The sequence below is a fragment of the Dipteris shenzhenensis genome, chromosome 7, assembly GCF_047967505.1.
Source record: "Dipteris shenzhenensis isolate YYH24624 ecotype China chromosome 7, Dip_SZ_1.0, whole genome shotgun sequence".
Taxonomy (NCBI): domain Eukaryota; kingdom Viridiplantae; phylum Streptophyta; class Polypodiopsida; order Gleicheniales; family Dipteridaceae; genus Dipteris; species Dipteris shenzhenensis.
The window spans coordinates 5,208,457-5,225,322 of record NC_141602.1 but is presented as its reverse complement, the minus strand read 5'-3'; the positions used below and the strand labels follow the sequence as shown (position 1 = coordinate 5,225,322).

Here is a 16,866-nt window from a genome sequence, read left to right as displayed (position 1 = left end):
GTAGCAAGAGAGAAAGAGACGAGAGGGAGTTGACTTGTTAATACGGAACTTTAGAGATAGGGCAACTGGTTTATTTAGAGGAGGAGGAATGGACGTTGGCGGCGCAACTGTCTGCGACTACAAGAAGAAGAAGAAGAAGAAGAAGAAGAAGAAGAAGATTAGAATTACAATGATAAGCAGCATAATTCCCACCACCGCTTCAACAACAATCATCAACAACTTTAGTAGTAGTAGTAGTAGTAACAGCAACGACATCCACACCACCCGGAATGCAGGTGTAGAAAGAATACAAAGAGAGGCCCCTGTTTTCGGGTTTTCTCCATATTTCAACCAAACCTGACCACATGCCTTCCGTATTCCTTTGTTCCCCTTCCCCTTGCTCTTCTTCTTCCATCACCGATGGCCCCTTCCATGCCCATCGCCCCACAAGCCCACCTCCCAGTTTGTAGCTTCCCCGCCTGCCTCTCCCCGATTTGCTTTTCCAGATTCGTCCCTTGATTACGTCTTCTTTTTCTGCACTGCTGACGCGTCGTCCCCTCTCATCTCGCTTGCGCCCACATATTTTCATGTCCTAGCCCTATTAGCAGCCCTACAAGATGATGGTGGCACGGCACTGGCAGCAACGCAGGACCGGCAGAGTCCGGCGTCGTCTGGATTACGCCAATTTTATGGTTCTATCGGAGTATCATCAGTCTGCTCTCATGATTTCAGGTATATGACGTCTAGATATAGAATCGGTTTTTTGAGGGCTGCTTACTTTCTCTCGCAATCCATCGATCTTTTAATTACTTCTTCTGGGCAGCCTGCTTCCTCTAATGCTTCATCGTTCTCTGGTGGATCGGCGTGGTGCTCGTCTGCAGAGGATTCATCTCTATCTAGCCAAGAGAATTTTGGTGACATGTTTGTAGACACTGAAAGAATAAGTGTTACCCCGCCAAGTAGGGAGGAATCATCTGCTGCAGAGACTCTTTCGCCAGGTGCCATTGTGGTTTCTGAAGATGGCACTGACGCTGTTACCTCAGACATGAAAAGGTCTGCTTGGCTTCTCCCGTGTTTCATATTTTATCAATTTATCTGCATCATCGTCTTGTTCTTTATTCGGGCTACTTTCCCCATCTTCGGAATCATGAGGGATTTGGATTTGAGTTAGTTATCTGGGGGCATCTGTCTTGCATAAAGTTCAATCCATACTTTAGTTGACATAGTTCATAAAAAGACTGCAATATTATTGTCTGCCGGTCTTAGCTCTTTACAGATTGAAATATTTTCCCGCTTAGTAAAAATTGTGTGAGTGGAGATGGACACCTGATTTGTTTCCATAAACGCTTCCTTGCCCAGTTTGGCCAGTACTTACAGGTGCTTCCTCATGGCCTCATTATAGATGGTGAATGTCATATTGACCTCGTTAGTCATAGAGAAACTTAGTATAATCAAGGCCATCCTGTTGGAACTCTCCGCATCAGTGCCTCTCAAGACTATGTGATGGGTGACCATGACACAGTTTGAGAGCCCTTGATTATGCCACTTATGTGAGAGCCGATTGATGTTTTAAAACAATAGAATTATTCCCTGCTGTGTCTCTTTTACCTTTCTATTATTTTTTCACTAGGCAGCGGGGCACGTGATGGGTCGTGTCCATGTCCTCAACCATGAACCATGATACTAGGGAAAAAGATACACCAAGTGTGGGCCAAGGAAAATGGGGCTCTGCTCCACAAGTGCGAGGGTGGTGTCAGGTGAGCTCAATTGGAGAAGAATTCTTCTCCATAGATGGTGACGTCTTGGATGTGGTCCTTATGCTAGCATGTAACCAATCTTGTATCTGACTCCTCGAGGGCGTGAGTTCAACAATTCTGCCCACCATGGCCCTATCCTGTAGGGACTGAACTGCTAACTTCACTTGTTGTTTATCTTGGGGAGAAAGTAGAACCTTGATGGTAGAGGGAGTCGAAGGTGTTGCCATGAGAGCCCTTCTTGCTAGACAAAAGTTTCCACTAAGCTTCTTTTCTCCTAGGTAAAAACAAAGGTCCCCACACTGCTAAAAACGAAGGGGGAGGCAGAAAAAAAGGGGGGTAAAATTAGGCCGGAAGGCCAAGCAAGGAGCTCAGGCAAGGGGCTGCTCTATGCTTGGAAGGCTAGCAAAAAAACAAAATGAGAAAAGGCCAAACAAGCTGCCAAAAGAGCCTGCAGAGCAGGAGGCTAATAGACTCCACCGATCTGTCCTGAGAGCTTGCAAAGAGAGCCTGGAGGACACCTGGCCAGAAAGGAGCTCCAAGAGGGAGTCCTAGTCCAAAAGTGAACAGGTTGGAGGCTCCTGGGAGCAGCCCAAGGCTCGGGGCCTCTGCTGCAAGCACCTGCGACCAATTCCAGGTGGCTCGGGACTGTCGCTGGTGCTAGCTCTCTTGGGCTGGTCGCGATGATAGGACCAACCACAATCGAAACTGTGGCAACCTTTGAAGATACCGGAGCTGCCCTGAACCACGAAGAGGCTGAAGGCGGCCCAAAACAAATCAGAACCCGTTGAGAAGGCCCGGCTCAAGTTGGGAGTTGGTTGCTGCCAAAGTTTGCACTGTCGGAAACGCTGCGAGCTGCAAGTGAAGGCTGCCCAGGTGCGAACTGAGGGCCACAGAGTAACTGGCTGAAAATAGGCAGGACTAGCTGTAGAACAAACGTGTCACAGGTGCACTCAGCCAAGAGAAACGGGGGGGGGGGACAGTAGCAGGGGCTCCCACTGCCAGGGGCTCACAAACTGCCGCAACAGCTCTAAAAGACTCCATGAGCAGAGAAGCTCTGTAATGATGACCAAAGGGATGGGGGAGAGCAGGAAATGGAGGGCAAGGAGGAAGGAGACAGAAGTAGAGAAGCTGAGGGGGCAGGGGGAGCAGTCCTTTTTCTCTCTGCGACGCGCAGGGAGAGCAGTTTTTTTTCTCTCAGGTTCAAAAGCCACTATCACCAGACTGAGTTTCTAGGGTATGCATCCTCAATATACTTCATTGGAGATTTCAGTAGATTGTAAAACTCTTAGTTGGCGGGGGAATGGGGGTGAAAGCCTTCCGTACAGGCAATGGGGGATGTCTCATTGTAGTTTTTCACTAATCTCGAGTAATCTCGTCAAAAGCCTCTGAGCTGCAGATTAGTGGAAGTGATCGCGAGGCTTCTCCAAGAAAATCCAGCTGCATGATGCTGGAAAGACTAAGTGGTGATCCTGTCAAAGTCTTACAGGTAGAGACGTGCAATCTAAATGATCAAGAGAGGACTATTGGCTTGTGGAGGACCAGTGGGTGACAATAATATCCCAGAGACAGCTGTAGGGATGTCCACAACTGATCGTGCCTGCTCTGCACCTGTCTACAGGCGGCACCGTACAGCTTCTACGGCTGCTCTGCTGAGCTGCTGACTGTACGACCCAATATGCATGCAGCCCATCTGCTGACTGTATGTCTGCTTGTTTTTGTATCTGTAACAGAGGGTTACTTTTTACTTAGGCTAAAAGTTAGTAGAAAGGCCTTTATTGGCTTGTAAGCGTTTTCTTCTTTTTTTAGGGGATACCATAAGTTGCCACGTGGCATCCTAGGAGGTAATCCCATAAGCAATACTGCTTTGTACTGCCCTGGGCCATACCTATATAAGGGCTCTAGTTGTACTTGGCAATTCATTCATGACTTGTACTTCATTACTGAAACAGAATATACAGCAAGAGTTCAATAATCAGCTGAATTCTAAAAAGGATTGACTTCCTCCTGTCCTTGTGCAGCCCCTCACAAGTCCCTGTTGAAGATCCAGCCCATGATCTTCCTCTCCTACCTTTTTCCTAAAACATAAGGTACTTCACTACTCTAACTTTCCTGCATATTCTACCAAATTTAGGGGAGTTTACTGTCAGTTAGGAGCAGTCCCGTTGCAGTATCGTCATGGAATCATCCGTCTCAGACCAACCCTTTATGATACTCCGTACAGCAGCTGGTATGGCTACTGCAGTAGCAGATACAGCAGGTATGGAATGTCTGCAACAGGTCAGCAGTACAGCAGCAGACTGGAGCAGCAAAGGTCAGGGCAGATGCAGGGCCTTGAGAAGACTGTAGTAATGGAAAATGTCCAGCAGACAGGCGCCTACAGCAGGGACCTGTATAAATAGGCAGGAGCCTGTATGGTTGACTGGAATAGCAGCCCACAGACTGGGTCGGCTGGCAATCTGCCAGGTCGGCCAGTCTATCAGATCTGGTGATCACAGGTGAATCTTCCGCTGCAGAGTAGTGTTGGCCTCAAGCAAGCAACCTGCCTCTACTTTTCTAACAAGCTGACCCATGGTGATCTGTACTGCATGAGAAAGGTGAGTCTGTAGGCATCTGGGTGCCTAGATCGATGAAATGCTCTAGGTAAAAGTCCATCTTCGTTGCGAGTAGCTGCAAGGGAGAGAGATCCATGTCCGATGGATGTATTCCTGCCATACATTGTCCCAGATGACCTGATGAATTTCTTGCTGTCGTTCTCGATTCCTCTCTATAGGGCATGGGAAGTATCAATTGGCTTTTATACCATTGAGAAGTATCACCATGGACACATGCACAAACATCGGAAGCAAACATTGACCAAGAGAAATTTTCAGACAATTCACACACACACACACAAGCACAAACACAGAAAGAGAGAGAGAGAGAGAGAGAGAGAGAGAGAGAGAGAGAGAGTCCCATAGTTACGTTGTCATGTAGCTCCTATGTGTGAAAGTTGTTCTTCAACCATAGTAGGCTGGCCTATTGTTGTTGGAGAATTTCTTTGCTTTGGTCTTTGAACTTCTATGTAGATGCTTGCAATTGTTCATTTAAAATTGCTACATGTTTAAAGTCATGCTTTTATTGCATGTTGTGGGTTTATGTGTCTTGGCGACAACTTGTGGTATTTTCTTTATACATATTTGCATTTTTCTAGATTTTGATTTAATGCATCCTTAATTTGCTGGCAGGGTGGTGCAATCTGCTGCAGACATCCCTTATTTGGAAAGGGTATGTGAACGTTCACACCCTCCCCCCCCCCCCCCCCCCCCCCCCCAACTTTTCTTCCTGTTTGTCCTCTCCCTCCCCTTCCCTCCCCTCCTTGCCCCTTGTATAGAGAAGGATTGTTCACTAGAGACTTGTAAGATTTGTAGGAAATCCAATACTCAAGAATCTTTTTATAAGTGCCAAATGCAGAATTTGATATTGAAAGATTCTGCCCAATTTTAGATTAGGTGGGTTTTTCATGTTGTGATGTACGCTAGTGTTATAAAACCTTTTCTTTAATCTTCCTGTGTCCACTCTTACTTGTCATGGCTCACTCGTGACATGTGACCTGAGACTTTCATTTCAATGATCATCTCAATATTTGTTTTACGATGTAGCAGATTTCAATTATGATACCTATGATGAGTGATCTATCATAAATTGATGTTTCGTGTTCATTTTGGTAGTAGTTTGCATGCAAGCCAGTCTTTGGATTTTGGAATGTCAATTCTGAGTTCTGACTTGCAAGTTCTTGACTAGGGTCTCTAATCTCTACTGTTGAATCTTGAATATATAATGTGCTAAATGCGTAGGATCTAAAGTCAAAAGTATATGTGACGCGTTAAATGTTTAGATTCTATGCAATTACTTATATATGGCAGCTTTTGATTATTGCTATATTAGTAATTAAATCTTTATATTTGTGATTAATGAAAAAGTTTGCGTCTTATGTTTTTTTTAAGACACTTAAGACACCCATGTCTAACTTGTCGTGTCTTACCATGTCTAACAACCATGACTTTGTGGTGGGAAGGGGGGCAGTTTGAAGGACAATCTGGTGCATTCTTTGTTGGTGATAAATTGCTGGAAGTTTTGGGTTCTCCTCCACCCTTGCTATCATTGACCATCACTTGAGGGACCTATGGTGCCATGATGGAGGCAAACTAAGATGTGAATACAGTGCGTCTTGGTAGGATGGAATGGGCTTTTTTGGTAAGCCTATCGACCACCACATCGGTCTTGTGTCATCCCATGTCTTAAATGCAGCTCTGTAATACAATCCTTGGCAATAGGTTTGTAGTACAATCCATTGGCAATATGTGTCCACTTGCCTTTCGTGAATGGGCATTCTGAGAGCTTGTTGTCCAATTTGTTTTGTTTGATGGCAAGCATTTTAGGACATTTTTGAACACATCTCCACAAAAACATGTCCAATAGGAACTTGCTTAATGTGATATCAATCGTTTTGACATCCATATGCCCTGCCAGGGGAGAAGAATGCTTTCCTTCCAACACCAACGTTCCGTATTGTGGAGAAGGATGCTCAAGTATGTGTGAGTGTGTGGATTTGTATGTGTGAGAGCATATTTTTTTACTATGGTCTACACCCACTCTTGGGCACTGATGACGTCAGTGGGGATGTCATAGTAGCTAGTCCTTGCTATGTGTGATGGAAATTATGGTTTTCAATCTTATGAGTGACTATCGTGAGATTGAAACTGCACTATGTTGTGTTTTTAGAGGATGAGTTTGGGAATGTTCCTGGATTCATCTAGGTATGTGGTCTCAAACAAAGAAAAGTCCATGGAAGAGGGGCATGTTGGAGATATCATAGTCAAAGAATGTGTTGGCCAGTGTGTAGTACTAGGTGGTCTAGTACTAGTTTATGTGTGTGAGTCTTGTGTGAGTGCCACGCGTCATCATGGGACTTATCCCATATGCACTAGGTGCTAGAGTGTGAGTGAGTAGCCTACATAAGGCTTGTACTTCATTTGTCTTATATATACTTGATGAATGAATGAGAGCCTTTTCATTATGTCTTCATTTGTGCATCATTTCCTCACACCCTAAGCTTCTCTCTCTCTCTCTCTCTCTCTCTCTCTCTCTCTCTCTCTCCACCATGTTTCTAACATGGTATCAGAGCCACCTTCCATAGCTACCACTTCAGCCCTTCTTCTTGCAGCCTGCAGCCGCCTCCTTCCCTTGCAGCCCTTTGCACTCCTACCTGCTCACCTCGGAATCCTCACCATAAGCAGCCGTATAGCCGTACGACCAGGTGTACAATCGTATGAACTGCCGTACGATCTGTGCCAGTCATCGTTGCATTTGCTTGTACCCTACCGTACAGCCACACTGCCCCACCGTACGCTCTTGCCCGACTGTTCGTACTTTCGTATCGTACCTTGCACGGACGAAATACTGCTGCACCACCGTACGGATCTGCCGTACGATTGTACGACCAGCCCTCTGATTTGCCCGTCATACGACTTACCCATACAGTTCATGCTTTGGAGCTGCTGCTGCTCACGACATTTTGGAGGTGCTGACTTTGCCTCTACTCCAGCTTACGACTTGCTCCATGCAGATTTCGGACCTCTAATTGCCCCGAAACCCTAAAAGTCAATTTTTGCAATATCTGCTCAGATCTTCCAAAAATTTTAGGGATTTTATGATTTGAGGGAATTGTTGCAAGAACGCTCTCCTGCAAGAAATTTTGAAAAGCCCCAAAATTTCCCAAACCCTAATTTTTTGCTAAACCCTAATTTTCCAATTTTAGGGCATTTCTGTTCTTTGAATCCCCTGAGCTGTATTGAAGTCTCCTGCATGTAGACATTTGGGGATTTCTCAAATTCATGTAATTTCATTCCTATCTTGTACATTCATTTGGGCATTTTGTCCCCTTTGGGCATATTTGCTCAAATTTTAAGATCTTCTTCGCATTCGGTGCCTCTCCAATCAGCACATTGAGAGTCATGACATGATCTCCCTTGGTAGTTGCTCCTAGTGACTTCATCGGCACATCATTAGAGGGCATCCTTGCCTGGTTCTTCACCGACATACCTCTTCGCATCAGGATGTGCACACTCTTGTGCGGTAGCTACTTCGGGATCATGGGTTCTCTGCCCTTGCTATGCATAAAATGAATGAAAATATTTCTATTTTTATATGTTTGAGTTAAAGGTTCTCAACCTTGAGTTGTCCCTCTAAAATGAACGTTTGAACAATCAATAAGAGGTCCTCTGCCCGGGGTTGTCCCCCAAAAATGATTGTATTTTGTTTTACTTTGGTTGATGGTATTGACCACCCAGTTCAAAGTAAGGGGGGATGACGAGTGATGGTTTGCCCTTGCCGGTCGCAAGCTGACTGAGAAGTCACTATCACACGGGAGGTGTTGGATAGTTGGACTTGCTCTTTGCAGTATTGGGGTGGAGGGGGGATCGGTCTACTCTTGCGTGTTGGGTCTCACACCTCTTTGCTCTGAAGGGGGGTGTTGGAGATATCATAGTCAAAGAGTGTGTTGGTGTGAAGTGTTAGTTTGTAGTACTAGGTGATCTAGTACTAGTTTATGTGTGTGTGTCTTGTGTGAGTGCCACGTGTCATCATGGGACTTATCTTATATGCACTAGGTGCTAGAGTGTGAGTGAGTGGCCTACATGAAACCGGCCTCTAATCACTCAGAGGGCAGTGGAACTAAACCTTTAATCACTTCAGCACTTATTTATAGCTCACAGAGCATATATCACAACCATTAACCATAGCATGATCACCATTTGGCATTTACCTATTTGTTCACAAACAAAACCACTGAAAAAGGGATGGAGGCTAGAATGCCCTTGCTCAACAAACATAGACAAGTGCACCCGATTGGCCCCAAACACCGTGGCGCCCCTTTTGGTATTTCTTTATATTTCACAGTGAAATGATTACAAGTTGCATCTGGGAGACCTTCCCTGCAACTGAGCACGCAGTCCCAATTCATTGAGCCTTCGCAAGGCTTTCAAGCATAGGACACCGTCACATAAGTGCACTTAATCCATAGGCTCAATCCAAATTCATTCTCTTTTCCGAGTGCAATTCCATTGGCTGTCCAGATGCAATCACACTGCACCCCAGCTGCACTCTTTTTGAGTGGTTTCCAAATGGCATTCACAAAGCTTTTCAAAGCTCCAAAATAAAATCAGCAAAGTACCGAACGAAAGAATGAATCATGTAGCACTGCCTGGGCACCTGTGAACCAAGAAAGAGGCGGCACACGAGGCCAACCAATAGCTTATGGCAAAAAGAAATTGCAGCAGCAAAATCACAACTTACCAAGCCGTAAAAACTCAAACCAAGTCCTCAATCGCCAAGAGGACATAGTAGCCAATGCCCAATTGCATTCTCAGCCAAAGAGGAATGCAAAGGCATGAAGAAAGAGCATTTACAAGAGCCGAACAACAAGAATTCCATTGAAAAATGCGAAAAGAAGCACTTCTGTCGCGAAGAAGTGGGAGTTCTTGGGCTCAAAAGAAGCGTGCTTCATAGAGGAATGCATTGAGAAGGTTTTGGAGGAGTTTCATCGTCAGAAAGTCCTCTAAAACTGAGAAAAACCAGTCAACCAGCGCGTGGGACCACTCGAAATTCAACAGAAAGCTGTAGCTTTGCAACAGGAGAGGCCCAGGAGGCTGTAGAAGCAAAAAGGTCCAGAAAAAGTCACTTTTGCAAATTCGACCAGCAAAAGAAGTGCTCAGCTTTGCCCGTTCTACCAAACGCACGGAGGGAAAAGCATATCACTGCGAAGAGGAGGCAGAGGGGAAGCCATCGGGCCAAACGGAAGTCGAGGAATCCAAACGGGTGAGGAGTTATGAAGAAAATCGGAATTCAGCTAAAGGAGGCTGAAAAACCAGTCCAAAATCTCAACAAAGGGAGAAGATGAGAGAGAAAACCACACGTGAAGTTTAGAAGGCCCAGGAAGGTCCAGGAATGGCAAAGGAGCATGTAGAAGGCACTAGAGCCACTTGGAACTCTAGGGGGGTCACTGAAGGTACATGGCCCTCTAGGGGGCCCATTAAAAATGCCACGTCATTTCCTAACAACCACTCTTTTAATTCCTTGGAATGCCTTTGGGCCTAGGGATGCCTTTGGGCTTATGTGCTAGGTACCATGCCGCGTTTAATTACACATTATTAAGCCCACGCTTGGACTTTTAAAACCAAAGTTGTCACAGTCTTGTAGTACATTAAAGTACTTAGAATTTCACGCCCCTGTGACATCTACATAAGGCCTGTACTTCACTTGTCTTATATATACCTGATAAATGAATGAGAGCCTTTTCATTATGTCTTCATTTGTGCATTATTTCCTCACACCCTTAACCTTCTCTCTCTCTCTCTCTCTCTCTCTCTGTGTCTCTCTCTCCACCATATTTCTAACAGGCAAGCTCTTTCTTGCTCGTATTCTCTGCCTAGGCCCCCAGGGGTGTAGAAATGACCTCCAGCCAAGGGGAAAGAGAGAGAAAATGGGGATACAGATTCTGAGAGTTGAAAAGAGAGAGAAGAGCAAGGCTCACGGCCAAAAAATAGTAGAGAGAAGCTGTTCTGCGAAGAAGGGAACCCCAAACAGCTCTGAAAGCCTGCCTTGAAGTGCGTACCAGCTCCAAAATAGCCCGAACAGCAGCAGCCCCAATCCATACAGCAGGGAAAACAGTCCATACAGCAGCGTGAAGGTTCCGTACAGCCCGCCTAGCTCCGTGCTAAAGCAAATAAATGCTTTCATAAAGCCGTACGAAAGCCTTGGAGAGAGACCTTAGGGACAAAGATAAATGCCAAAAGACCAAAAAGATCTTAGGATGCGTGAGAATCAAAGCAAGAAGAAGAAGAAACGTCAAAACCGTGGAGGGAGAGGAAGGGGTAGGGGGGCATGCATGAGGGGCTGCCACATGGCCCTCTCATTAATGCTCTAACCGACCAAAACCAATGAAACATTGGTTTGCCCCTCACATTAAAATCCTAATCCTCTAAACCAATGAAATATTGGTTTCTCTTGGGCCTAACCTTTAGACCCCTCAACCCCTAGCATTTGGGCCTAGTAGGTGCACTAAGAGTTTGACTAGGGACTTTCTAGGAAGTGGGTGCTTCCTCTAGGCCAGTCCCGTCGGCCAAAGCAACCACGGAAGTAGCCACGGGGTTGGCTACACATGAAATTCACATCCGCGGGACATATCTTTGCTCAGCTGAGCCTGAATGAGCCTGTACCACAGTGGGCTCGAGCTGAAATGCTTGCAGGTAGAGCTGCAATACCCTAGGTGAATTTGTCATTCACCTTCCTCCATCCACTTGGCATCCAGTGATGAGTAGTTCAGAAACTTGATCAGATACCTTTTAGAAACTCAACCTCCGACTTTCCTTTCACGGTGTGCGAGAATCTGTTTCAGAACCAAAATCTCATCCGCAATGTGCCCCAAACGTCCCACCACTCTGATCATTTGCCAATGAATCCCATCCAGACTCCCATCCATCTCTGGGTCTCTCACAGTGAGTGCCTGGAGTAGGCCTCCAGGTCCTACACGAAAAAAACCGGGCTGCATGCTGCCTCGTTGCATCATCATTCTCAACTGGACACCAGTCCGAGAAAACTGACCAACTATGTGCTGTCCATCCACACGCAAAGTCCCTCCCACCAGGGCTCAGGGATGGCTAGGTCAATCCCTCTCATCCGCTACCTTGTCCCTCACAAATGCGCTAAGGTGCCAAGCCTGGCCTCTGCCTCCATGGGTAATCTTCTCCTTCTGCCACTGCTTGTGGCATGATTACCGTTTGCCAAGTGACCCAGGCTCTAATATTCCTTGTGCTGTTCGATCGTGCCCAAAGGAAGTTCTGAACCAACCGTTGGGGCTGCCCAATACACCCTTCGTGAAAACACCAGCAGGAGGCGATATACCAGGTCGTGGCAAGAAGGACCTGGTTTGCCACTAAGACACGGCCCGCTAGGGAGAGTTTGGCCGAGCTCTAGTAGAGAAGCTTGCGCCGAACACTCTCGAGGACCAGGGCGATCTGTTGCTTTGTTGTAATAACAATACCCACCTGGCATCTGAGGTATCTTGCTGTTTGGCCCCGTGGTATACAGCGGAAGCCAAAGTCGCTCCCCCACTCTCGAATCTCCTGTGTCTCCTCAGAGCCTGTGAAGAAACCTATGGATTTTGTCTAGTAGATCCGCGCACCCGAGGCCTCACAGTAGATAGCGAGGGCTCCCCTGACTCTCTTTAAACTCGCTGTAGTGCCCTCTACGTACAAGGCTGTGTAACTCAGATTCTAGCAGCTCCTCCTGTCTGATTGGGAGCCTCAACTTTGTGAGGCCCGTCACTGGTGATCTCAAGTAGTAGCCCAGAGCGTCCGCCACAAACAAGAAGAGGAAGGGAGCAAGGGGCAGCCCTGGGGGACTGAGCGAGAGAGAGGAAAGGCCTCGCCCATGTGTCCACGATAAGCATCTGACTAGAGCTCCCCGCATAAAGCGTAGAAACTCCTCTGATCCATTTGTCTAAGAAACCCAATCTCCGCATGGTAACCTCCAGGAAGGACACTCCACCTTGCCGTAAGCCTTCTCAAAATCCAAGAGGACGACGGAAAAAGGCTGTGACTCCTTCGTGGACCAATCCATTGCCTCACAGAACTTGAATATGTTGTCTAGGATGTTGCGCTCTTGAATGAACCCGGTCTGAGTGTCATGGATGATGTCAGTAAGATGAGGCTGTAACCGCAAACTCAAGACCTTGGCGAGGATCTTGTAGGGAGTATCAAGCAAAGTGATCGGTCTCCACTGCCGGATGTCTGACCTATCTCCCCATTTCAGGATCAAACAAATCCACACCCTCCTCAGGGACTGAGGAAGGGAGCCGTAAGATGTCGTGGTAGGCTAGGCGGAAAGGGGTGGAGATGATCTTCCAGAAGTTTCGGAAGGACGACGGAGTCAAGCCATCCTCGCCAGGACATAGGGAGAGCCTTGAGGGCTTCCCAAGGCTCCTCATCCGTGAAAGGCTCCTCCAGACTCCTATACAAATCCTGTGAGACCACCATCAGAACCTGGTCCCGAACTAACTCACGGGCCACAAGACAAGCTAGAGTCATCCTCTCTGTCTGAAAGAGATGCCTGTAAAATCGTGTAGTCGGGTCTAAAATTTCCTGCGGATCAGTGTGCATGATGCCCTGCAGATCCTATAGACGCTGCAGTTGCGTGCTTGCCGATCGTGGCCCATTGGTCTGATTAAATTGTTTCGTACCCACCGGGCTCGGGAGGAGTGATAGGAGAACTCAACTTGTCGAATCTCCGTGTCCTGAAGCTCAAGGTGCGCGCTCTCAAACCTGCCTCTAAGCCAGTGGGATCCTGGTTCCTGCTCCGTGAGCCTCTCTATGGAGGCGAGGTCTCTCCGCGATGCCCACTCGCCCTCCTGAAGAGCCCTCCTCCGTCTAAGGGCATGAGCCTGCAAGTCCTCACTGCTCCTTTCACCAGTGCGGAATCAAGAGGTGATATAGAGGCATAAAAACAGTTCCCTTGTTCCTTCTCAAGCTTCCCTCCACTCTTCTTCCTCGTACACATCAGCCCAAGTTACCTCTGGAGAGACTTTGTCTAAGCCATTTCCCTTGCCCACTCTGCTCACTAATCCTTTGCAGCCAATCCCAGCCTCACTTCACATCCCTTTCTAGTCTCATCTTTTCCATTTGACCCGGGATCCACTTCAACTCCTTTCAATCCTCTGTCTGCAGCCGAATGTGGGCTTCTAGTAGAGATTTAGCGGATGCGAAATTGGGACTACATATAGAGGCTATAGGTTTATATAACCTCATGCATTGGAGGTTGGGTGATTCTCCTTCAGCCTCGAAAACAGGTCAGTTCGGTAGCCCCACCCATCAAGTCCGTGGCTATAGGTTTGTGGCTTCAAGAAAAGGAATGTAGCTTCATTGAAGGAGTTGAAACTGCTTTTTGACTTCTTGTTGAAGGATCAAATCATGCAAATTCTTAGTCATCGGCTTGGTCTTGTAGGTAAAGCCCTTTGGATCATGTAAAGGGAACGGGGCAGATATGAGCTCCAATAGGCCTTGGATATGCCTTAGGTATGGAGGCTCCTTGTTTTCGTTTACCTTGATGCAGAATGGTAGCCCAGTGTTACACTGATCAAGATGGCTCCGAGGTTTTCGATTGCTGCCTCATCTCTAACGACCTGGCCTACAAGATAGGTGTGGAGCCAATAGTGCCTCTGGCACGGAGGGGCATGGACATGGATTATTCATACTCTGAACCCCCATCGAATTTTGTCAGATTGAAAGGCTCAGAACTGTTGGGATTATTGTGGTCACCTACCCACCTGTGAGGACATAGCAGGGGGTGTCCAGCATTGTATGGGAAAGAGAGATGCCACATTGGCAGAGAGAGAGGCTTCCACAGGAGCAGATCTGACAGGGGTAGCAGGGCTGCCATATGAGCAGCATGTATGACTGCATTGAAGGCCTGCACATGTCCTGGACACGCTGTAGTGCTGGCAGAAGTAGCAGCACAAAGAAGACCTGCTGCAGGGGACTGAAGCAGGGCAGCAGCAGCAACGCAGGTCTGTGGCAGGTCTGGGACAAAGGCAGCAGCACCTGCAGACAGAGGCAGCAACAGCCACTGCCATGCAAGGGAAGCACAGTCAGGGAAGAAGGACAGGCAGCAGACCTGTTGGCCTTTCACATGTCAGGCCGGCAGGTAGTGGACACTGCTGGGTTGGGCCAGTCTCCAGATCTGGGTCGGCTGTTTTGGGGGGATTACAGTCCTATATAAAGGGCCCAAGCCTTGGGCTCACTCATCCGTTCATTGTGCCTCACAACAGGCTGCATTTCTTAGCAGCAGGGAGGCCAGGAGTCATCCAAAGGTGCCTCAGCATAGGCTGCATCTAGCTGTAGCAGCAGGGAGGCCCAAGGCTTCAAGAGTCTAGTCTGCAGATCACCTTCCAGGGTGAAGAGCAGTGCATTGCAGAGGATCATTCAAGGTGCCTAGTGCCTCATCCATTGGCTGCTGACGAAAGCAGCAACAAGGTCAAGGAACAGAACATAACAGTACCTCACCTTTGACTGTTTACCGGAGTAGCAAGGAAGTCTGTAGGGAGGGCATCTACTCGGCCCACAGAAGCTCTTGGAGAGCATGCAGGCTGACAGACTTATGAAGGTGCCAGGATGAGGTAGAACAGTTTTGCGGTGCCAGGGGTCCACATCTAGGCAGTATAAGCTTGAGAAGACATGCACAATGTCATGAAGCGATCTGAGTCTTTTGCTAAAGATGAACAAGTTGGATGGCACCAACTACCCCATGTAGAAGTTTGTGATGAGGATAATCTTATAATCTGTCTTGCTCTCTCCCACACTGCCCTACAATCAAAACTGAGACACGCTCCTCAAAACTGGCTAAAGTAAAGAGGTAGGGTCTAATGGAATTTCTCTCGCACGTACACATAGTAACAAGTGGCTAATCTTGCCAGGCTCGAGGCTAATATGTGGGCTTACATTTTCTGCTAATTTGGAGATTTCTTTGATTACTTTAACTGAATTATTTGCTTGCAAAAGTGCTACCTGTGACGTGAAGTCCTTGACAGTGGGTGCAAGAAAGTCAATATCCATACTGGACAATCTTCCTATTTGGAAGCAGTGGTTTTACTGATGCAGCTTGTGCTTGCAGTCTTTGCAGTACAAGAAGCATGGCAGTTTCCCAACACAGCAAAGTCTTGCTTCCAAGCATCTGGGTGGATCGAGTCCTTTCCAAGTTGACGGTGAGCCACTGTTTATTCATAGTAGTATATTTGCAAGTTCCTTCATGCTTTCACCTGTTTTGAGACTATGCTGTTACATGTACCTTGGAAGACATTTTCAAACTGAATACATAGTTCTGTCATCGTACGATTCTAGACTTCATGGATATTGGAAACATATCATTGGGGGCAGGTTCATTGAAGTTCATGACTAAGCGGGCTGATGCTATAAAGGATGAGGAGCAAGAACAGAGGCGTGGCACCAGAAAGCGAAAACCAAAGGTCCCATACGAGGTGCACCCCAATCAAGAATTGAACTCTGTTGATTTTATCCTGCCTGTCTGTTTTCACTTTCTATTGGAGTTTGACATCATAGAGATGCATTCTGATGTTGCGATAACACAGGAGGAGTCAGTATCTCGAAAGCCTCAAAAGAAACTTAGGCAATTGAGAATTATGCGACATCTTGGCCTTGCTGCCCCTCATGGCTCACCATTTACAGGCAATTGTTTTGTAAGAACTGCTGCTTGAAATCCTGTAATCAGTGTAAATTCAGTGGAGAGAGGAATGCTCATGGCTAACGCTAGATAGGTTAAGTTAATATTTTTGATGGATTGCTTTTTGAAACAGAAAGGTGTTAGCCTGCCAATACTTGAGTAAAGGTTAGATGATAAGGATATTTTGAATGTTGAGGAAAGGTTCAACCGGCCGTTTGGCATTAAGCAAGCTCTTTTCTGTAGTTTGAGATCTGAATCATCTTTTACTGCAATGGAACTTTCGCATTAGTGTGGTGCAAAATTGTAAGGGCTGCCTTTTTTCCCCCATAACTTTTTAGCATGGTGCTTTTTAACTGTATATTGTTTTACATATGGGAATTCCGCTTTCATTTCCAAGTTACGATGGTTAGCGTGTGAATTCCTGCCTTTTCATCACGTGGACTTGATTCTTTCCAAATCAAGATCTCTTCCTACCCCTTAAGTTGGTTCATCAACGTAGCAACTAGTCTAGCATTTTCTTGAGTAATTATACAATAAAAACATGATAACCTAGGAATATTTGTAGCTCCTCTATACTGGTCAAATGTGGTCATTCTAGTATGTCCCTCACTTAAAGGATTCATATAGACACCATTTCAAGATATGATATGTCCTAAGATGTTCATTTGTTTTAGTTTAACCCCCCAAAAAAAACTCTTCCTAAACAATTGATATAACTTGGTTGATGTTGCAGATGCTTTTTTTGGGGGTTTCGCCATGGGGTAGAATATCATTAAGAAATACAAGATCGTAATTCTATAGGTAGGGCCTATGATTGTCACAACACATCTAAGGCATTTAATTTCATGATGCTATTATTGAG

General features: G+C 46.5%; 1 protein-coding gene across 3 annotated transcripts; it reads left to right on the top strand.

Moving 5' to 3' along the window:
* Window positions 1-305: 305 nt before the first annotated feature.
* LOC147899850 (uncharacterized) lies at window positions 306-16,292 on the top strand. 3 transcript variants are annotated; one of them, XM_087377314.1, is made up of 6 exons: window positions 306-711; window positions 861-1,032; window positions 4,961-5,000; window positions 15,438-15,528; window positions 15,701-15,801; window positions 15,913-16,292. In XM_087377314.1, exons 1-6 carry the CDS (start codon window positions 597-599, stop codon window positions 16,036-16,038), a joined length of 645 nt encoding a protein of 214 aa, XP_087233440.1. In that variant the 5' UTR covers window positions 306-596; the 3' UTR covers window positions 16,039-16,292. The 3 variants fall into 3 exon arrangements, with proteins under 3 accessions (XP_087233440.1, XP_087233439.1, XP_087233441.1); XM_087377313.1 differs by having other exon boundaries at window positions 15,665-15,801; XM_087377315.1 differs by having other exon boundaries at window positions 587-711; window positions 803-1,032; window positions 15,665-15,801.
* Window positions 16,293-16,866: the final 574 nt, after the last annotated feature.

Coding starts and splice junctions, on each gene's coding strand:
- LOC147899850 (XM_087377313.1), top strand. CDS start 597: ATGATGGTGGCACGGCACTGGCAGCAACGCAGGACCGGCAGAGTCCGG. Junction 712..860: donor GTCTGCTCTCATGATTTCAG/GTATATGACGTC, acceptor GCTCGTCTGCAG/AGGATTCATCTCTATCTAGC. Junction 15,529..15,664: donor GAGTCCTTTCCAAGTTGACG/GTGAGCCACTGT, acceptor GTACGATTCTAG/ACTTCATGGATATTGGAAAC.